At 38.6% G+C, this 23782-nt stretch overlaps 2 protein-coding genes across 2 annotated transcripts in view; one reads left to right on the top strand and one right to left on the bottom strand.

Annotated features, from left to right (window-relative positions):
* SPMIP2 (sperm microtubule inner protein 2) overlaps positions 1-13399 on the top strand; it is a 44661-nt gene extending 31262 nt beyond the window's left edge. Inside the window, 2 exon segments of the mRNA XM_067296972.1 lie at positions 2784-2899; positions 12556-13399. Of these exon segments, the coding sequence (XP_067153073.1) occupies positions 2784-2899; positions 12556-12680 (241 nt within the window). The 3' untranslated portion in view covers positions 12681-13399.
* The window catches only part of RAPGEF2 (Rap guanine nucleotide exchange factor 2), a 301571-nt gene that overhangs the window by 240897 nt on the left and 36892 nt on the right, over positions 1-23782 (bottom strand). Inside the window, exons 12-16 of the mRNA XM_067297871.1 lie at positions 22994-23140; positions 22673-22842; positions 17735-19043; positions 16816-16972; positions 15370-15570 (exon numbers count right to left, since the gene is read on the bottom strand). Of these exons, the coding sequence (XP_067153972.1) occupies positions 15370-15570; positions 16816-16972; positions 17735-19043; positions 22673-22842; positions 22994-23140 (1984 nt within the window). The remainder of the gene's footprint in view (positions 1-15369; positions 15571-16815; positions 16973-17734; positions 19044-22672; positions 22843-22993; positions 23141-23782) is intronic.

Here is a 23782-nt window from a genome sequence, read left to right as displayed (position 1 = left end):
CCTTTGTTCTAATACACAGCCTATATGTTTGTCTAATTATCCAAAAGGCACCTTATTCCCAAGGAGACCCATCATCTTCAGATACCCAGCAGCTGGCCAAAAATCAACCAACTCTAAGAACAACTGCCAGGATTGCCATGGCAACTTATCCCCTTAGAGAATGACAGTCATGTTTTGTCTAGTCATGGATGCTTTTGATCTTCCAATTCCTACCTTATGGATTAAAATAAATAGCACCAAGATTGAATCAGGAACTCATAACAGACATTGCAACAGAGCAGTGGGATTTACAACCCATAATTTTACTTTTTTTTTGCTCATTCTTAAACTTCCTACCCTTTCACATGGTTTAAAGCCATTACACCAGTCACACTATTTCAGATCACACACATGGTTCAGTGCAAAACAATGTTATATCATTTTCTGTACTAAGAGGAATTGGTCTGCATTGCCACAGCAGAACGTTTATTACAAATGTACTAGCTTTCACACATTGACATGCAGGTATAAAAGCTGTTTCTGGGGAGCACTAAATTAACACCTTGTATGCCCCACATGCTTGCCTGTAACACCTTCCCACCGCCTTAAACAAGAAACCCATTCAGACCTCTTTCACTTCTGCTTTTATTTTCCTGAAAATTAGCGCTTCTCTTCCTTGAGTGTTTGCCTACTCTTGCTATTTCTCACTCGGTGTTGTACAGCAGCTTGTCCTGAGTTATTTTCCACATCATCAATGAATCCCCAGCAAAAAATAAAGAAGCAGGTGTTTGGAAACCAAGATACATTTCCTTGGCACCATCCATCTGGTAAATGCTTTTAGCTAAATCTCTACCCTTGTGTACAATTACAGTTGTGCCTATAATAAGCAATAGAGGCAGTATATAAGAATGAAGGAGTATTCTTTTTCTTTTTCCCTTTCCCAAAAGGGAGGCAGATGCCTGGATGCCAGATACAATTTCTCTGACTCTTAAAGGAATTATGGGGAAGGGAAAAGGGGTTTTGTTGTTGTTTTTTTGTTGTGGGGGTTTTGTTGTTGTTTTTTTAAATCAGCACAGCTTGTCCAGTAGTCCAGTCATGAATGCATTTATACCTTAGGACTCAGGAGATCAGCTACTAATCTTTGCCACAGCCTTCCCACATACCTTTGGACAATCAGTTCATCTTTCTGTAACCAACTGTATTAATTACCACAAGGTTGAGGAAAACAGAAGATTCTTTTATGTTGAGCCACAGACACAGGGCTGAAATTCCTGACCTGCCACCAGTCAAACTTAATCCAGAATTAGGAATGGTTTAATCAGTGTGGTTAACTCAGAATGGTATTGAGATTAGGATAATACATTACAGAGCAACTAGAGGCAGGTATAGTGATTCCAGAGGTGATTTTAGTATTGCCACATGGTGCCATACTACGCTGATAAGCAGTGTACAGGCTGTGCTCTCTGCTCTACTTCCCTGCAGAGCATGTAAAGCTGCCTCTGACTGAGGTGAGTCCTCCCTATAAAGTTCAGCCATGTTTCAACCTGAACTACATGTAACCCAGCTTACAAAAAAAGAGCAATGGCTTACATCACGGCAGTTAACCATCATCAAGCTCTCTGAAGTGATACAAAGCAAAATGTAGTCTGATGCTGCCAGAGTTTTCACCCCAGACAGCTAACAAGCTCATCTGTGTGCAAAACTGAAGTTTCATGTATTTTAGCACAGTCCCATTTTGTTAGGGAAACAGTGACACTTAGCGATGCTAAGCAACTAGGCTTCGTGTAGTTTGTCACTTGGGTTCTTCAAGGCAGCTACTTCTAGGGACTCCTGTTTCAAGCAGTTTGTCTCCTGGGCTGGTATCACAGTTCTTACTCTCAGACCAGACCAAGATTTGAAGTCTCCTCAGCAACAATTGCAAAGTCCAGATCAGCTTTCTCTGGGGCTGGCAGAGCGGTTACCAGTGACAAAATAGATATACGGAAAAAACTTCATATGTTTAGAACAAAAGTCAGAGAAAATAGATCTTTTTAAAAAGCAAAGTATGCGTAAGCCAGTTTTTCCTCTAAAGTTTAGTAGGATACCACAGATTAACTAGTTAGATTAGCTATGTAGCAGCAGTGTAGTTTAAACATCATGAGGCTCAGGACAGGAAGCCTTTTGAAGATGACAATAGCATTCTTGAATTGCCAGCTTCCTTATCTATCAAGAGTGTGCTTAAGCACATTTGTCTGAGAAGCCACCAGGTCTTCTTCAGAGCTAATTTAAATCAAGCATATGATAATGCACAATTATTCCTCCAGCCACTCCCACTACCTAATGAATTACCTACAATGTTCATAATTTATGTAGCAACATTGCAAATTGGCTTTGCATCTTCTGCTTTTAGAGTTTACTAAGCAACAGGAGAGACTACAGCATTCCTGTGGGAAGGAAATGGGATGTGGAAAACCAGAGAAGGCTATGTACCTTAAGAGGTGTAACCATAGTTAGGCCTAATACATATGGTTTAAATACCAGAGGCTTGACAAATTCACTTGAAGCTTTAGTGTCTAAGTTACATCCCTTATTGTACCAAGCTGACATAGTTAGGTCAATTCCTCATTCACTTTGGGAATGACAGAAGGCATCAGGTAAGCATGCAGAAGACCCTGCTCAACAAGTCTTCAGATTTAGTCACCATTTCACGCTAGACATGAAAATCCTGTAGGATATTGCAATGTCATTACTGTAAACAGTGGGCCAAAGGAAAAAGTTGGCTTTTTGTTGGAGCTAATTCCACTTTTGTTTTATTTTCATGGTAGGCAGCCTGCTCCCTCCGTTCTTGAACAACAAGGCCACAACGCAAGGGCTAGGCTTGCCTGGAATTTGACCAGCTATGAACACCCACCGAGCACAAGGGCTGCAATGATTCAGGATAGTCACTTGTCACAGACACCTGTGCTTCCCAAATTAAAAGTTAAGATATTTTCTCTATCAGAAGCAAACCTGAAGAATTAAAAAGTTCGCACCAAGGCTGTAGTACCTTATGTTAGCCAATCACTTGCAAAAGGGAAGAACCATTTATCTGATCAAAAACACGGTGCATGTTTCTTAATTTCACATTACTTATGGTGGGGCCATGTTTTAACATGGAAAAAGTTGCACATTCTAGGGAATCACAAACAGTTCAACAAAAAATGCTTAATTCAAAACTACTATATTTTTCAAAGCTGAGGTGAACAATTTCAGGAGACTGTTCCATCTAAAGACTATTAGGGTCTGTTCAGAACTTAAAGTGGAATGATACTGTAGAAAAAGAAACATGAAAACATTACTTGTGTGCCAGTGATGAACAGAAGAAAAGAGCGGGGAAACCCTTCAGGTTTGTTTTTCCTAGAGAACAAGAGATGAGGCAGTAAAGTACTGTTAACTGGAAAAAAGCATATTTGGAATGAAATGGTTATAGACAGAATTGGAATTCACTCCACAAGAAGGGAAACCATTTTTGTGAGCTAGACATCCCAGTACTTGACTCCATAGCACTCTTATCAGACAGAACCACCACTCTGTGGGAAGACCTCAAACAGACAATAGTTATCAATTCATATTTCTGCATCTGCAAACAGTTCTTCTGTAAGAGCAGGAGCTTGCTTTCTTAGTGGGAAACTCCCTCCTCACAAGGGTTTGTTCTCCATCAAATACCATTTTGCCAGATCACTATGGGATCTCTACAACTCTAAACAGAAGAAATCCAGTTTATGAGATTATATTTATTTTTAAATGCTTCACTGTCACTCCTAAGCCCTTTGGCCTTGTATTGACCTTTAGGATTTCTGGACAAGATGCAACTCTATTTGTACTTCTTAGACTGTTTGAGCTTTGGGATTGTGCCAAACAGACAACTGACTGCAACTATTATAGGGGTAGTTTTCCAGCATGTGGATCACTAGCATGTGGCCACTTAAGCTAATTTTATATGGGACCAGAGGCCTTATAGGTCAAAGTCTCATGGTTTATCACTCAGCTGCATATCCTTTAGGTCTAAAGTCCTGTTTCATATTTTTGGTTGCACTTTCTTCAGTTGTATATATACACCCAGAAAATGAATATAATGCATAGATGATTATTAGACTGACTTCACTGTATTATAGGTCTCTTTTTCCATTCAGTAAGAAGAGGAGAGGGAAGACTGTGGCAGAATGTTGGCACAAGACTTGGTTACTCTGTAATTGTGTTCATGTTCACTTATGTCTGTTGTAGCCTTGAGCTCCTTGTTATATATAAGGAGAATCTCCCCCAGTTCTGTGATTCTAATTGTCATTTATTTAAAGAGGAAAAGGGGGCTAAATCAGTTATTCACCATCCGAGTTCCAGAGTTTTTCAAACATAGATAATATTTGCTGTTTTGCAGTTGTCAGTTTTAAAGCTTCTTGGCAGTCTCACACATACCACATAAATATTTATTAATAGAAATCTCCACCCTCTCCCAATGTCTGGCCATTTTACACCAGCCAGTCTGTGCATCTGCCTCTTGCTAACCTGCCAGACAGTGCACATAGTAATCTTACAGAATTTATACTAATAAGTATCCTTTAGAAAAAAACAAAAGCAGTGGATATGATCAATAGCTTAACTGCAATATATATATATATTTTTTGAAGTAGCATCACAGCAGAGGAACTGCGTGTAATCTTTCAAACCTCTAGTGGAAGCACTGGTTGCTGCATGGAACTAACAGTTGAGCTAATCCAACAGCCCACAGGTATCAAAGACATAGGGGGGTTGGAGTAATCTCACTTTCTCTCCTGTTTCTAGCTATGGAGCCCTATCTCTTCCCTTGTGCTACAGCAGCACTTACTAGAGCGAAATTCACCTTCTTAACCCAGCACTGTCATCAACATCCTTTTTTTTTCTGCAAACAAGCTGCACCTGCTTATGAGGGGTCCAGAGCAAGCTGCAGCATAAGCAACTGGGAGGTACAGCTATTCTGACAAGAAGAAAGCTGGAACAGGGGAAATGGAGTCTTCCTCTTTCATCAGGGGAGAGCTGCTGAATTGTTTCAAGCCATCTCGTGAAAATACAGACTTAGCGAGAGGCAGTCGCACCATTTGACAAGAACAAGAGAGCTGGACTGAGGTTACAGCACCACCATTTCAACATAACTTTCACACTAGAAAACCTTCATTGTCATGAACACCAAATTTAGGTACTCTCTAAGACAGGTCATCATTTATGCAAAGGTATTAACTGGAGAACAAACTACACAGGCATCACAGTAGATAGCACAGCAGACAAGTTTCTCCTTATCTCAAGTGTGTGCATGCAAGAATTCAGTATCCTTGAGCATGAGAAATTTTCAAATGCTCCAAGTAGATAGTTACTGCAGCCAGACCAGAAAGCCAAAAGCTGCATTCAGAGAGCTGTGAAAAGTCCTTGATGCCAAAGCTCCTGGGCCTTTGTTTCATTTGTGGTCCTTGTTAGCCTGACCAACAAGCAAACCTTAGAAAGTTCAGTCTACAGGTAACAAGTGCTTACACACAACAAATCAGACCATACCTCAAGACCTGTTCACAGATGTTCAGGATAATTACAGCTAATCCTCTCCTTTTATTTTGTAAATAAGGACTTTCCACTAAGCTTCAGAGCCTAACCCAATAACAGTTTTAAAGTGCTATGCAGATCCTAAGCTTCCATTGTTTTGAGCTGCTCATTGCCTTCTGGGTAATACTCGGACTGACAGTTTTAAACAGAGCAGATTTCAGAAATGGGAAGTCAGATGGGCATTGTACGTATTCACAATATGAACTCAGCTTTTCTGATCTAGAATACTAAACTGAAATTCAGGTCATGGAGAGTTGCACAGCAACTAGTTGCATGCCATAGCGACACATTTTTCTGATAGCTGTTTTCATTTGCATTTGAGCTAAGCACCAGCCACACAGGTGTGTGGAACCTCCGCAGGACCTAATCCAACAGTCAGCATCTTCCCCTTTTCACTACTCTCTGCAGCTTAGTTTTCATCTAGGAGTTTTGTTTATACGTGTAAGTGGGTAAGGCTCCCGAAGATTTGAATAGTGTTCAATTAAGCTCCAAAATCTTGTGAAGCCTTCCCGTTACACATTTCTTGCAACTGTCACTTACTCCAGTAACAGGTTAGCCGGATGTCTGTGCATTAAGTGTTAGATCGCATCTACATCAACAAGAACAGCTTTTTTGGATGGAAATTTTAAAAAAGATACCAAATACCATTTATATTCATTTCAGAAAGTTTATTGCACCAAATGCCGCAAAGAAATAGACCAAAATGATAATGTACAGAAACAACTATAAGAAAAGAAAAAAACACATGTAGTTTGACATTGGTATTCAATCAGTCCTAAAAAAAGTCTATGCTCTCCAAACATGCAATAGCAACACACATTTTCTACTATGGATAACCTGTTAAGTATGTCAATTTAGCCCACTTAATTTCAGAAAAGCATCTAGAGTTTATTCAGCAGTTTAAACTCTATTTTGATCTGGGTTCTTTCAAATGAATTTGAAATTATCTTCAGGGACAAGTGACCATTTTGCATAAAAGTTGCATAAGAGTTTGGTGTGCCTGAGAAGAGATTTTGAGTTTCAGAGTAGAGCAGGCAGTGGGGAAGACTGATCTGTAGTATGAATTATAGAATTAATGAATATATATATATTTTTTTTTTGGTAGAAGAAAGTTCTATTCATTTGTCTGGAAAGTGCCCTAATTAAATTAAAAAGTTTAGATCTTAATATTGTTTTAGGTTAAAGACAGTTCATTTAAATATTACAATGTAGCGGTTTCCATTTATACCCCCCATCCATGAATGTTTACTTTTGCCTCAAAAAAAGAATACATCCTTTAAATTGCACTGTGTAAACTGCATTTATGTGGGATTTTAGAAAGACTGTTCACTCCCACTTAAACAAGCAAGTAGGTATTTAAGTTTAGAAAAAACCTACATAATACTGATAAAAACCCAACTTTGGAATATTTGAAAATTAAGCTACATTATCAATTTTAAACAGCTTGGTACATTCATATCACTTTTCATTCTATTAAAATAAAAACAGAAACATGCCTTAAAGATGACTAACACAACATTTGTAAATACTTACTGCTCTGTCATGCTACAGTAATTTACATAAACAGCAAGATGCTACCAAAAACAAGTTAAAGACTTAGAGTCAAAAAAGCCCTGGAAGGTGGTATCCTGTCAACTGAGGTAGTATATTTAGTGGAGGGGAAAATATTTACTTAAGCTTCCTTAGGCTAAAGCCTTTTAAAAGTAATCAACTTTAATTCTGAATCCCCCCCACCCCCCAAAACTAAAACTGCAAGCAGATCATCATGTAATTTCTGAAGAGCAGCAAAACATTACAGAAAGCAGCAAGAACTATAAAGTTTTAGCCTGGGCTGAAGAAAATCCAAGTGCTTTTGACCATCAACTCACATGCCTCTCCCTAGATTAATTTAAAATCTTGCCAAAAGGGAGATTTTTATAGTTTAAGTAGTGAACTCAGGTGTTACTGATCACAGTAGCAGTCTTGAAAACCACTGAACCTTAGCTGACCTTTGACCTCATGAGCACACTCTATGATAGCAAAAGTGTTTCTGCACGTATTTCTTTGAAGAACTTGTCCAAGTCAGTTCAGACTGAAACCCAGCTATTACTTTAAGCAAACTGGAATTGACTCTTAATACTTGGCTACTATTTAGGAGTAACATGAAATAAGAAACTACGTGGAAAATTTCTATATACACGCAGGGAAGTGGTTTCCTAGTCCTGCATATGTGCACGCACACACACACACGCTCATGCACTCACTCCTTTACGGGGACAGTTTAGGAATGTGTCACTTGCTGCATGGTTCCTCCTTTGTCTTAACCTTGTGCAATACAGACCGATATCTGCTAACAGCTAGGTGCAGAGGTAAGTTTGCTTTCCGGCAGATAGAGCGAAGGATTCACAGACCAAAGATATGAAAAAAAATTGCTCAGCTATAAGCAGTAGGAGAAAACCTGATCCATAGAAAGATTTTAGCCTTTGGAGGCAGAATACCAGGCATAACAAGTGTATGAAAAAGCAATATTAAAAGAAGCATCTGGAATGTTAGATTAGAAATCCAGCACATAAGGAACAGCTTTAGAAGCACTGTGTCAGAATATTAAGTATCCCTCCACTTAGAAACAACCCCTCTTCACAACAGGTCCGTCTCCCTATTCCCCTCAGAAAGCAACACAAGGTTAATCGAGACCCCCCACCCCCACCACATTTAAACAACTCACAGTATGCACATTTCATTGTTTCAAATCATTGAAAGTTTACTGTAGAAAAGTCCAAACATCAAGGTAGTATGAAATAAAAACACTTTTAAAAGTGTGTCCCTTTAACACTAAAAATCACCACCAGGGAGAAGCCACAACTGGTGACCAGGAGTTTCCTACTAGGACTCACTACTTCCAAGCAATTGCTTTGCTAGCAGTTTTCTAGCAAGCTGTCAATGTCAGACATCGTTCATACTCTGCGCTGGCTCATAACAGAAGGGTCCAGCGTTTATTTCTCCTTTTCTTTAAGAATATTTGTTTTGATCCTTTGTTCTTTCCTTAGTCTGGTCCATAAATAGTTTCATATCCAGCTTAACAATACTTTATGCAAAAAAGTATTTTTTACATTCATGTTATCAACCACATGAAAACAGTAAAATACAAAATTTTATTTTGCTTTCTAGAAACATAGAAGGCCAATATCAGCTAGTGGAGAAGTAGTTTCTGGTCTCAAAGCAATTACTCTATTAAGGAAAGGCACCAGGATGATAGTTTGAGAATTCTGTAGAATCAGAGAGGGTAATTGCAAACATTTATAGTAATACTGAGGCTTGCCCCCTTCATTTTATTTGTGAAGTGACCAAATAGTAGCTAGAAAAAAAGCAATATTTCTGACTAAAGATTTGGTGGGGTTTTCTTTTTTTTTTGGTCAGATTGTCTTGAGTTTATGCCAATTGCTTGGTGTATGTGCATGTACGCACACACAGAAAATAATAGCATTGATACCATCCATAAGTTTGTCGAATTCAGACTCCTCAGAGATAGTAATACCTGACGACACCAAGACAGGTTTAATTATTCCCAGGACTAGAGTCATACAGAAACTCAAAAGAGTTATCAAAGTTGCATCAGCAACAAATGTAAACTTGTAGCAGAAATTCCATAAGGCTTTCCCACAAAATCCCCATCTCAGAAGTTCATTCCATTTTTGGGGTGGTACTACTCCGAGCCAGAGCTCATTTGATTTCCTCCTCAGTAAAACAAAAGCAGCCACAGTTCTCTTAATCTCTTGTCCATAAGAAAAAAAAAAAAAAAAAAAAAAAAAAAAAAAAAATCACACCACCTCATGCACGCCTCCCTTCCCACATATTTGGCTGCTGAATCCAGGTTCCTTGTTCTGAGCTGGTCACTTCTACTATACAATGTCATGCTTAAACTCTGCAAAAAAATCATGTTCCATCTAATACACTTGGGTATAGGAATGCTATATACATAGTTTACAGCTTCTCCTCCCCAACAAACAAACATACACAACACCACACTCACAAGTGCAGTATATGAAATCCATTCTATCCCATTTGTTCTTTTAACTGTTACTTCATGGTTTTGAGCAGCGTTTCTGATGGCAGCTCATGGTCTGCCATAGTGTTAACTTTTGTCCTTTGAATAATAATAAAAAATGCAAGGATGCAGTCACCTTCTTGATTTGTCAGAAGTGAGATTGTTAGAAAAACCTGAATGCCTTTTACATTATGTAAACTGAAGTCCTCCGATAAAACATCCAGCTGAAATCAGAATCAGAAGGTGGTAGAATGTATAGTCATCACCTTTCCTCACTGTTCCCCTTTACCAGTGTTTGGCACCTCTGTTCTTCATTCAAGATTCCCATATTCTTTACTTTAAGGGAATGACTATCCTGAGATTTTAATTTATAAGAGTATTTGAGCAACATATGGGGAATGAGTACTTGCTATAGCAGCCAACAGAGGCAAGTCATTGGATTCAATCCTAGAAATTAAAAAGGAGAGAGAGACAAACTTTGAAATATACAGTCACCTTTCATAGAGAAGAGAAACACAAGAGGGTATTCTTCATCCATATTAAAGAAACTGGAAGTGTCTTGCTGCAAGTGAGTTTGTTTACTATTATTTTTTATCATTATTCATAACATACCACCAGTAAAGGTAGGTGGTAATGTTTAAAAACAAACTATGCTACCTTTAAGTGAAAAGATAGCAGCATTACATTCTGTGGAATACAATCTTTCTGTGGCATATAATCTTTATGCTTTAATTTATTCACTAATCCATAAGCCTTAGTTTACAGTCTTACCAGTCAGTAGGCATCAGTAAGCCTGGTCTAAAAAAGTACCTTGTAAGTACTAACCATCAACTTATGGAAGACTGTGCATTTTGTGTTTTAAATACAATGCAGTTCCTCACATGGTAGCACCTTCTTACCAAGAATAACCAAAACCTGGAATTATTAATTATTATGCAATCAAAACAGCAGCAGGAATATCTCCCAAATGCAATGCTCAGTTCAAATCATTTCCACTGTAATGCTGCTCAGAGATCAGGAGACAGATATCTATCTATATACATGTATGTGTGCGTGTGTGTGTATATGTATATATATATATATATATATATATATATAAAAACACTTTTCTCAGGGTATATGTGTTTATTTCAGGATTTCACTTCTTACTGCCATCTTTCTCAGTATGAAATCTTAAGCAGTCTGGATAAAGATATATTAAGTTGTACCTACGATGCTAAATACCATCTTTGGGGAATGTATATTCACCCCCCCCCCCCGTCCCTCCTCCTGCTGGTCAGCAGGTGCATCTATAAAGCTTATGTGTCAGTCAAGCACTATTATTGGAGGACAGCAGCTGAACAGGGCACCTATTTATTTTTCTACACCTGCTTTTGGAGATCCCCTCTTCCTCCAAGATACAACTCCACCACCTAACTTTCCCAAAACCCCAAAATATTTGTTGGGAAAAAATTTTCATTAACCATAATTTGTTTATATGTATATGTGTGTATGTGTATGTATATATATAATTATATAAAATTATATATATATATAAATAAATAAAAATAAAAGAGAGAGAGAAAATGAATGTGTGACTATGTGGATGACCTCAGAATGACCCAAACTTTTTAAAAATCTTGTGCAAAACAAAAAAATTCCTTTTCATTCTGAAAATTTAAGAATTACAAGTGATTTGTTCTTGCTGCTGAACTGTAAATGTCTCAAGTCTGACTTCCAGATGGCTCAGTGAAATCCACTTTTATACTTTATTAGGCACATGAAAGAGGGGAGCATTAAACACGTGGTAAGAAGCAAGTCCCCACAGAAATGAGATGGTATTTGGAAACTGAAAAGGAACATAAATGCCCCAAGTCTTGCCAAGCGTTAAGACTGATATCTGCAACACTTACCCCAATACAATTCCTAGTTCTTTTACATGCACTCTTGTATGTCCTCGCAGATATTCTGAAAGCATTTTGCTTTTGAGATACATCTCTTGTAGCCTGTCCTCAAGATGCATTATGCACTGTAAACACAGACCACAAACCTCAGAATGGATTTAGCATTCACATGCAAACATTGCAGAAATATAAACATACCATTTTGTTTTTTACCTTAGCTAGAAGATCTTAAAATTAAGTCTCTCCTCCAAAATCCAGAAGGGCAAGGGACACTCTGCTACCCTTGGGCTGGCAACTTCAAAGTTATACCACCTTCTCCCCCCCTTCAAAGAATTGTGGCATTCTTATTTTCCTGGATAGCAAGTTTGTTGCACAAGTCAAAAATGCATCCAATTCACATTTAAATCAGCCAGAGTCTTTCTGCTGACTTAAATAAAAGTTTCAGTCGGGCCCAAAGACATTCAAGATGTCTTATTAAGAATGAAACCAGAATACTTGGATCAAGATGTCTGCCACAAGTCGGTACTATTTTTCTGAAAGTTGTAATTTAAACAACAGTTCCTAAAATTGGACATCTTTTTAGCTCTGGGGAACTGCCATTCAAGGAATTAAAACTTGAGAAACGGAAAATACTGTTATCTTATTTGCAATATTATGATAGCTCTTTTGCTTGCTAGTTTACTGGAGAAGCTAGCTTATGGATTCTTTCTAGGCATTTGTCATTGCTAGTGCTAAGGATTTCTAGTTTAAGATTGTTGAAACATTACTTGAACTATTACCTTTTGGCAAACAGCATCTAGATTTAATCACTCCCTTTTCTTTCATTAGTAGCATGCTAGAAACACAGCAGCATACTATACTTTTTTTTTTTAAATGAAGTCATAGGGTATGGGATAATTTCTCATACAAAAACTGCAGGAGAGCAGATAAACCTTAGCTTCAAAGCTGATGAAAAATTGTGAAAGAAAATTTCTTTTTTTTTTTTTTTTGGTAGCACAAGGTGAATAGGTAAGATGTCTAATCAAATATTTTGTTCTAGGACAAAAGGTACATTCAATTTAATATATTCTTTCTTTCCACAGTGATGACCACTTCAAAAAAAAGTTAAATTAATTCAGCTCTCCAAACTCCAAGAGATGAAAGCAAGAAGCACATGCAGAATCTTACATTATCAAACATATAATCATCTGGCAGGCGGAGACAGCAATTAGAAACAGTAGCAGCAAATAGCTTCAGGCCATCATTCAATGTACTTTTCAAGTTTAATGAATACCATACGTATTAGAAATAAGATACTACAAAATCAGTTTTGCTAGTTAAAAAAAATAATGAAAAAAAGACTCATGCTTGTATTTTTTTTTGATGGTCTTGAGCAAGATGAAGATTTTTAGCAATTTTCTGAGCTTATACCAGGTCTTAGGGAAGACAAACGTGCATTTCTAAAAACCTGCTACATAACAGCATGAATAGAATGAGATAGCTGCCACTAGTAGAGGAAAGGTAAAAGCTTGTTGAGAGTAGCTTGATCTTTCTGCTTCAAGCAAGTTCTCACTAAAATTATTATAGTTGTAACACTTCAGAATCTAGCCTAAAGGTAAGCATTCTTTATCTTTTTCATTACAAATAACCCTCCAATGTAAATATCCTATTAACACTTCCACAGTAGTTCAGGGAGGCACACAGTGGTTTCCCAAAATAGCAGTTCAACATATTAGAACTTTGTTATTCATGTGCTACAGGATTATGGAATTATTTAAGTTATGAGGTAACAAATAAGGAGGAATCCTACATTACTCTAAAAAAGAGAGAATATATAAGATTATCTGCTTCTTCTGAATGCTAATGACTGAATGCTAGCTGAGAATCAAAGGACAGTCTTCCTCATGATCTCAGTACGTGAGTTAGGCAATTTTGTTCAAAATGTCCATACTACTTGAGGTCCAGAGATGAAGTCAAATTTTCTTGATGTTGACTTTTCTCTGCAACTTGTCTCATTGACTAAATGGGGAAAAATAAATCCCAAGTTAGTTTTAATATCAGGAAAAGTAGCTCAAAATGTGTTTAAAGGTACAGGTAAAAACTTTTAACAGATTGCTGACATGTAGCAGTTGCAATTTTCATTTGCACTTCCTTCTCATTCCAGCATACTGCACAAGCTTCTGCAGTATGGTTACCAATTTGAAGTGCCACACAAAGATCATATCACTTGCCTTTCATCCAGTTGGCCTTGATTTGGGTTTTGTTTTTTGTAGTACCACAGAAAACAAAACCTGTTGATCTGAACAGTAAGTGGATGCCATGAAAGGTAGGCTGGTAAAGGAAACTTCAAATACACTGCATTACACTCACCTCTGATCTATATTAATACATTCATCTTTATCATAATTTAAGTCACAAGAATCACTGTGATAAAAAGTCACACTTCCCCCCCTAGAGCTTGATGAGCATTTGACTTCTTTCCCCACTATTCTGTTGCTGTAAGCAAAGATCTGTAAAATCTCCTAACAGGAGGACTGAATTGTCCTCTAACATGGATTACTGGGAATTATAAACTACTAGCACTGTCATTTTACTGTTCCTTTTTATGAAAAATGAAAACACCAAGAAACAATCCCCCCTGCAAACCCAGTCCCCCCCCCCCCCCCCAAACTGCATACCATGCAAAGAATACAGAAATTGTATACATAAACCCCAAGACAACACTGGAAAGAACATCTCATTTGCAGTCAACTGTTCAGTTCAGAAATATCCAAACTGTCAGTGTTTGCGTGCAAGCCTTATGATATAAATCTAACTGAAATCGCACATTTTTCAACCCACCAAGGAATCTGTAGAGATCATTGCTAGTGTACCCACTTATTTTGCCCGGTACCTGACTTTTAAAGAACTTACCATTACCTATACCACTAAATTTATTCAGAACAGTGCCAGTTGATACTATTTACAGACGTTAACATTCAGCTCTGTCTTCCATCTACAACTCCAGTTAATACACAGGCTTCCTACAAACCAAGTTTCTCAAAGCTGTCTATGGAAGAACAAGTCAATTTTGTTCACCGAACAAGGTAGAGTTCTTGGCAGGAGGGGGGGGACACCCTTTCCCCTACCCCAGCTACAATTGTGTATAAAAATTAAATTTTACTGTTAGACTTGTAGATTATTTTGTTTTTCTTCCCAATATCAGTAATCAGAAAGCTTTACTGATTTACTCTGAAGAATACTGCTCCTAGTGAGGACAGGAAAGGATGCTGTGGGGTTGGAGAGAATGCACTATGACAGAAGCGACAACCCCTGCTGCAACCCTGGGCCCCCAAGTGTTTTCAGGTTCCAGCCTGCTCCCAGCAACCATGTTGACAGTGTGTCAGCAAGGCTGACACGGCACCTGTGGACAGGGATGTCTGGAATACACAGAAGCCAGCAGGGTTAATGTGCACAAGCACACACAATTGGGGAGAAGAGAGGAGAGGCACCCCGTGCATGGGGCTGCATAGAGAGGCCAACGATAGAGATTTGTATGCTAAGAACAGGGTGGGGTAAATAGAAGCCTCAGTAACAGAAAAAGTGGAGGAAAATTATACAACAAAAAAATAATGTAAGCCAAGTTTAACAACCCTAAACATGAGGACCATGCTAAAATTGCCTAAATAACTTCAGTTCTGGAATATCTATTTTGGAGCAGTTGACGAATCTTGATCTTATTACATGTAAATTAGGTTAAAAACAGTGTCTGTAAATGGACTGTCGCAGGCATTCTTTTAAGTATGTGGTGCTAACTCTTAAATTGTCTCAGGTATTAGTTTATTGGTGTAGCAATAAAATATCCAGTATAAGAAACTCTGCATTTGATACCTCAGCTAAGCAATTTTCATTAGCTTCAGTTTTCAGCAAAGAAATACTTACGAAGTCAGCTGGGAGGTTGAGTTTGTAAAGCTGTAAAATAGATTGCAATAAACCGGATACTTGACTAGACACCAAGACATCCTTGCCTAGCTTCATGTTGTCCATCACCTTTCTCTGGCTTGTAGCTACCTGTACGTTCCATTTATCTGTGTCTGCAATAATGCAGACAGCTTCTGCTATGGGCTCATCTAGCACTGGATGCTGCAATAGATACAAAATACAAATATTATGTGACATTTTCGTATACATTTCCACAACTAGTGTAAGGTTCTATTCATATTCATGCTTGGGGAAGGGAGTAAGGAAGTGATCCAAACAAATGTTTTCATCCAGTAAAAAACTCAAGGCATCTCAATCAAAAATAAGCAGGAATACCAGCTTCAGGACCAGTGTTTACATCCATTAACATTGGGTCCATTAACTCATATCTGCCAATTTGACCAAGCATTTTATTTTGTTTAAGTAGGCCTTAAGAAACACTACTCTTTTTCACAAATAGCATTCCTGCTTCTCTACCAAGGTAAGTTTCTTCCAAAAAGAAAATAATAATTATACTGACTCAGTGGTGGAGAAAGTATAATCAGTGTTTCACAGACAAAGCATTTTATGAGGGATTTCACTAAGCACAATCAAAGCAAGGTATGTATGAAGAGACAGCATCACATTAGACCAATTTGATGTTTAAAAAACAAAAAACAAAACAAAGAAACCCCACACATACACATGTCAGTTTTGGGCAATACGTGAACTCATTCCAGCAGGATGATTTTTAATTACTATAGACAGAAGCAGTTGATGATCACCACAAAACAATTAAATATTTAGAATTGCATATTAAGAGCACACAAAGTTATTTCAGAGAAAGGGAGAAAGGTTAGTTATAAATTGCTTTGAATGCTCAAAGTAAGGTAAGGACACAGATTAAGTTTAAACTTATAGCAAAGGTCCTACCTACAGCCACCAACTTTCTGGAGTCAGTCACTTACGCTACTAGTCTAGTACAGTCTAGGCCTCCACAAAACTCATCTCCCTTGCAACACATGCCACTAAGTGGCAATACAACTTAGAAGCTTCCAACAATTTGCAGGTCATTTTTATGAAATACAGATAATTATCTGCTATTGTGATTGAAAAAGAGAGGTGATTTCATAGGTTTTTTTTCCTTGTTTGTAACTTGAAGTTGCTAGCAGAAAATCTTCCCTCTGTTTATCTTTTAAAGAGAAACGTAAGGGGGCATAAATGAAAGAACAAGTGAATCTTGTCTGAACAGGCTTCTCACACACTGAATTAAAGGGCAATCTCTTCCAAGAAACAAAACATGTCAAGAGCTGCTTTTAAGAACAGGTTAGTGGAAAGAAATAGGTCCTATTCAAAGCATCAAATACTGTGCTTCTGTAGATTCTCAGTAATATCACAACTCCTATCTACAACAGCATTTTAACTCACATGCATTGAATGAAGTAGGTCTGCTAGCAGACATTGTTTAAGTTTTTCATCATTATTTATTCCATGCAGCGCTAGATCAGGCATATATGTATGACAGTAACCGCCTAGCAGTGATCTTCCAAAATTTTTCATGCACTGACTGCTGATTGTGTTTGACCTGAAATACAGAAATACAAAGCAGGTAAGATCCTTGCTGGACAGACTGCATTCAGATTTTCACATGAAATGGAATGCTTGATTTACCACTCCTGCTTCTACTGCAGGTATTCATCAGTAACAGTACTCAAAATACAGTGAACCAGTTATTGGTGCTCTCTGAAACAGTAATTTTAAAAGCTAAAATTTAACACTGTATTGATTCCTTCAGATTTAAGGCAAGGCAAGTCTACATGTATTAGAGCTTGTGGTATACATGAGCTCCCCATTCTGCACCTAACAGGTTCACTAAGTTTGAGTGTTCTCAGACTAAGAAGCAAACTCCTAGCTACCTACCTTATGCATCAGCAAGGTATCTGTGCACATATAAAGCTTAGTTTTTAAATAAGATACTCCTACTTTTTGAAATTTGACTTTAGCAGACATCAGTTTGACAAAGCTAGAGTTCTGTCTCTCCTCAGATAGAATTATGTCTAGATTAAGTGTTTCAGGCAGTTGCATACTAACAAATCTGGTATCTTTTCATTAAACATTTGAACAACAACTTTGTTAGCAAACTTCAACACCTCAAGCTACTTAGTCTTGGCTTTCTTTCTGTCAAGACTTAACAAGAATCTTAACTACATTACCAATGTCTGTTAGGGAGATGTCAGCAAAGAATTTAATCAAGACTCCAGGATTTCAGACTTGAAATCCTGAACACCTTTAAGGTAGTAATTACTTTTCATTCCATTTATTTCTAAATTCACCTGAACTTCTTTACCTTGGTAAAGGAAGTTCCACTTCCGCAAACTCTTCAGGTCTTTTGCTGACATTATCATGATGGAGTTCAGAGATACAACAATCACCTTCTTCATCGCTGGCTCCAAGAGCACTGTCTGAACTCTCATTCCTTGGAATGTCCCCTTCAACTCTGAACGGGACTTTCCTTCCAGCATCCCCATAGGGGACATCTTTAGCACCTACTTGAGGAGAATCCTGTCTGACAGCAGAAGCTACTTGTACAGAGTCAGGTGAACAGCTCTCCAGATCATCAGAGCATAACGTTCTAGATTCTTTCACGTTTGGCATTTTAATAGTTACTACGTTATCAGTGGGCAAAAGTGGTTCACCAGATGTGTTTGCCAAATTCATTTCCATTCCTTTACTTTCCACATGTTGGTCATTAAGTACACTCTTCTTCCCCTCACAAGGTGGAACCCGTGCATAACAAATACTATGTTTACTGAAGGGTATAAAAGCAGCTTCACAACTTCCTTGTTGATTCTGGAAAGTGTCCACAGTCAGACTTTGGGAACTTGAGGCACCATGCATCACCTCTGGATTTTTTCTGAATGCCTTCAGATTCTCTTCCATTTCTCTTCTATGAGCTTCTAAGTCTGACTCTGGTGACGCAGAACTTCCAATCTGAAAGGTGACCTTTTCTAAGTGTGAACTCCTGTGGTCAGACCTTTCAGGACAAGGTAAGGCAGATGACCTACTAGGCAGCTGCTTTTCCACTTTGCTTTCAATCTGATTCTTTTTTAGATCCATTAAATCTTCCAATATAGATGGTTCTTCAAAGTGGTAGGATATGATTCCAGTATCAGCAACAGTCCTTCTCTTACCATCAGCTGCTCCTTTACGGAAAGCGCTAGTTAGATGGTCGACAGATGCTTCAGAGTTCTGACTAGCCTTTCCTGCTGCTTCATTCTTTTCTTTTGAGGAGGCTGGCCCAGCATGAGTGCTTTCTGAATGATGCACCCACTCAGCAGTTGTACTGCTCTTACTTCCATCATTCTTTGGAGGTAGGATTGGAGGCACAAGAGCAGGTTCATTTTTAACAGTGACAACCACATAGTCAGATTCTTCTACCTCTCCCTTTTCTAGTGCAGTTGTGATTGTGCTTCCATTTAGCACTTGCTCTCCTTCCCCAACCTTCTCACTCCATGTCAGTTGATTTTCCTGCAGCTCAGAGCACCGAATGAAGTAAGTTAGAACATAGAGCAAGCGCTGCACCAACTCCTTACGTTTTCCAACAATAACAGTCCGAGTCAGCCTAACTGGAGAGCCTATGGCACCATAAAGATCACCTACAAAGGGAAAAACAAGAATTTCACATGCTCTTATACAGTTGTAATATAAGCTATACCACTTGAATTCAAAAAAATTTTAAGCAGCATTTATTACTGACACAAATGAGTTATTTTCTTTCACAGTAAATTTATAAAGTTTTAAAATAACAAAAAAACAAATTCCAACATTTCTTCTGCCCGGCTTGTATTCATAAGGATTTTGGTGTTTTTAGGAGGGTTTGGCTGCTACTGTTCAGTTCCTTTCCCTTCAAAACAACTGCAGGTTTTATTTTATAAAATGGCTAAAAAATATTATCACTTGGAAATTGACACAACATGGGGTGAAGAGGAATATAGATCCAGCTAAGTTCTAAAGCCAACTATACTGTTTCCTATTTTATCTCATTTTCTTTCACATCAAAATTATTCTGGTTTATTGGCGTCACTTTTTCTTCTCCTTTCTGTTAAACACAGAAATTTTCATTCAGATAAAACCTAAATGATGTATTTCAGTACTAAGATATCCAAAAAACAAAAAAAAAGATCTAATATCAGTTTAGTAAACAAGGTTCTAAAACAAAGGCATATAATAGTACTTTTTGGGCCAAGGCACCCACACTATGTACTTGGAGGAAATCTCACAAAAGGGAGCTTTTTTCAGGAGTGTGTGTGTGTGGGGGGGCAGTACTAGAAAATATATGCACTACTTTCCTATTACACTTGTGTTTTAATATAGAAGATAAATACTACAGCACAATCGGAGTCCCCTTAGAACTGTTTATTTGCTAGCTCTTTTACGCTGGAGAACAGCTTTTTAAACAGAGCCAAGGTCATATATATCCTACTTTGAATACATCTGTGTTGGTGAGGCAGGTAACTATGTTCCAGTTGCCCATCATAATCTATCAGAAGGGTTTCTACACCAGAGCTCTAGGAGAAGTAAACTCAGGTGTCCAGCACAGGAATGCTCACATGCTCCATTTCAGACAAAGCCGAATTAAACTCAAGAAATGTTTATTACCAGGTTAACACAACTGACTTCACTTGACACCCATTATAGAGCACTCACTAAAGGTCTTTGGCTGACCACTGTGGCTAACATCACAAGCAGATGGGAGGCAGCCACCAAAAGCTGGATTTTCTTCAGTCAGCATAAATATTCACCTTGCAAACAGGTTTCTCTGGCTACAAGCTGATCTACCAGACAGATCTTCTGGATGCTAAAGTCCTTGCGCAGGCCTCCTCAAATGCTCTGGACCAAGTCTGCCACCAGGATATTATCCAGACTTCATGAAGTTCCACTAACACTAAATAAAACTAAAACCAGAGCTTCAGGAAGGTCTCTACCAGGAGCAAGGGAAACTCCAGCTTCAACACAAGGCAGCTAAAACTACAAAAGGGAAAATTTAAGCCCAGCCTACTCCGAGTCCTGCAGGGCATGGAAGGAATAAAGTTCCTGGCTCCCTTCCTGCAGAGGAAGGATCAGCAAGACAGTAATTCCACTCCTCTCACCGTCTCCCCTACCAAGACCTGCCATCTGTGGAGGAGTGTCCACTATGCCAGTGATCCACTGCAGATGCTGCTGCATGGTGGCACCAGTATGCTGTCTTCCCTCAGTTAAGGATACCTTTGCCACCAGCAGCATAGCCTAACATGCCATCCCCAGTACTGGAAAATAAGCTTCAGACTACTCAATTTTTAAATTTTATGTGAGGTTTGCAGAGACCTAACCCTAGGCAGCAAGACCATATACTTTTCTAAATTGTCTGCTAGACAGGTCTTACCTCTCTTATCGTTTGTTATGTAAGAACTAGAAGTAATTCTATTTATCTCAATGCCTAACGGGCCACGAGGACTAGCAACTTGGAAAGGGGAAGAAGTCTTTTTACTTTTAAGTTGGGCACAGTTGCTATGGAAATCAGATTCAGCCTTCATGTTCATTTGCACAAGTCACTTTTATGCAAGAAAAACACTCCTACTGAGACAGGGAGGAAAGCCAAAATTGTGGTCTTCGAAACATACTAATGCCTACCACTAAGCACGTCAGATTGAAGCCAAGGTTAAACAGTATTAAGTCTTACTTGCAGCATTACCTACACTTGTATCAACATTTATATGTAATTGATGCATAAAATGTAATGAGAACATATTTCAGAAGGTAGAAAGACAGACACTTCAAAGTGTTTACCTTAATAAAAAGTAACTTTCATTTTAAAAGCACTAAGCTTGTTTTATTTTTTTGTTTTGTTTTTTAAGAAGGGAACCAGCAGAGGGCAACATCTTACTCTGCACTATCAGTTAGTGCAACGACCTGATACTAGCTTTTGGGCTCTACAAGAACAAAACAGAACCAGGAAGTGTTTTGAGCTCAGCCACGCAGAATTTGGCTGAGGCAGCACTGGTAGAAACATAAAGTCTGTGAAGGTGAAAAGGGAAACAGATTCTTGACCAATCACCAACAGTGGCTCCTGAGAAAGGCCACAAGAGCTACTGCCAATCTTACACCTCTGTTCCAGCTGGCTGTTAAAAATCACAGGTCTGACTCCATCCTCAACACCCTGAGCCAGCTTCCATTTCCCCCCCTTTCTAGAAAATCTAATCCATTACTCCTTGCATAATGTTTTAAATTCATCTTAAGACAGGAAATGCATCTTTTACTACAACTATACAGCCAAGGTAGCAATTCTTAGTGCCATGAAGGCTACTGAGAAGAACCAACAGAACTAAGCTGGACAATAAGATGGAAACATGACCAGTGGCACAACATAAAAGTCCCCTTACTGCTTTAGAGCTTCGCTACAGTATGCGGGTGTGTTATTTTACAGGCAATATAGCATAGGATTTAAAGTTAAGACTGAGCTGATACCACACCCACAGCTGCTGCCAAGAGGAGGAGGAATTTTCAAGGATTTACTAATGGCAGTGTTATTCTCTCAGCTCTCACTCACCTACTCATTTGACAGCAGTCATTTAATTCCCTGTATCAAAATAATGTATAAGCTATATAATATGTTAGAAAACAGCCTGAAGAGCTGGGTGTAGAAAGAGAATCTTGGCCCAAGCCCATTCAAGTAATCAAATTAGTGGAGGTACTACCAGCTTCCAGGTTTCTATTCTGTTGTCTTGGTGTCTGTTCTGTGAGAAATAGGTAAAAGGAAGTAGCCAGGCCAGGCTACAAAGGACCTCCAAGGCCCATAGCACTTCCTTCCACCTACCCTATTCCCTTCTCATTCCCCCCAAACTGCTCAGGCCATTTGAAACACTTGCACCCTCTTAAGATTTCTGTACCAAGTTACTTTAACCAGGAAGTATAAAGGAAGAGAAGGAAAAGGGACCAAGGAAGCAAAGGAGAGCACGAGGCTTCCAGGCCTCCAGATATTCTGCTTACTCAGACTCAAGACATCTGTTGTTCTTTTCCAGATTTCCACCAGCAGTCACTAAAGACCTCAAGCCAGTGCCAGAAGAGAGCTATACGACTACAATGCTAAGCTGTAATAGTTCATGGCTAGCATGAGAAACAACATCCAACTCCTCTTCTACCTCTAAACACAAGCAAATGCATGCTTCCAAGTAGCTCTTGGATAAGAGGAGTGCATGCAGGAAGGGGCAGGTCTAGAGAAGTCTGAAGTTTTCAATTTGCTACTGACCAAGCTGTGCCCAGAGAGGGTTATATGGATGGGATTTTGCCAGCATGTTCACAGACTGTGATGTGCGTTTCTCAGAGAAGGCCTTTATAGGAGGATGGTCAACTGGCATTACGGTTGGGACCCAAGCCAGATGGTAAGTCAGCACCGCAGTTAACAAAGCAGCAAAGAACCTAGGGGGAAAAAAAAAAAAAAAAAGAGAGAAAAAGAAAAAGGACACAAGCAATGTAATACTAGCAAAAAAATATCCCATTAAATGCTTGAACATATCATGTGCACTAGGAAGCACACAAGCTTTTAGGAAAAATGGGGAAAAAAGCTTACTGGTTTTTGTTGATCTGTTCTATCAAAAATGTAAATTCTTTAAGAAAACGCTGGCATAACTGGTTCTTTTCCAGGGTGTTGGACATCATATTAAGCCACACAGGCTCTGCAATCCTTGGAACAGAATATAGGTTCCAGATGGTAATTCTGCTCAGAGCAAGAAACCCCAAAACAAGTGTTAACATGCAGCATTTCAAAGTTGCATACACAAGTAGCCCATTTCCTCTTTATCACCTACTGATTTTTTTGTAAGAGCAAAGAGACTGACAAAATTGGAAAAGTTTTTTTAGACACACTAATTACTAGAGTGTCAGAACACTAGTCTGTTTAATCAGTGTACCGATAACTGATTCACTGCTGTATTATTACAACGGCTGCTTAAAGTGTCTTCATGTGAACTGCATATTCTTCTTCCCTTTCTTGCATTCTCCTGTGTACTTGTATACAGAGAAGCACAAATCATTTTGAGGAGGAAAAGGAAACCATTCTATTCACATTCTGGACACTACAGAACCTTCATCCCATATATGCTTCTCATCTCTCTCCTGGGCTGTCCTTCTTGGATTCTGGCTGTCTCTTCCTTCTTAGGTACCAGAAAGAGTACCCTCAACAGAAACTTTCCAGTCAGTTGCACTGCCCAGCATCTATAGCTAGGAGCAGACAATTCAACTGCTTGAATACAACAATTCAAGCATCTGCACAGATGTCAGCAGGAGCCAATTTCTAACGAAACCTTCAAAGACTTTAGCTGCCAGTTCCAGGTATAGGTGAGCAGAATGGAGTACTGCA

The sequence above is a fragment of the Apteryx mantelli genome, chromosome 5 (genome assembly GCF_036417845.1).
Source record: "Apteryx mantelli isolate bAptMan1 chromosome 5, bAptMan1.hap1, whole genome shotgun sequence".
Taxonomy (NCBI): domain Eukaryota; kingdom Metazoa; phylum Chordata; class Aves; order Apterygiformes; family Apterygidae; genus Apteryx; species Apteryx mantelli.
The sequence above is the reverse complement of the archived record's forward strand: the minus strand, read 5'-3'. Positions and strand labels throughout refer to the sequence as shown.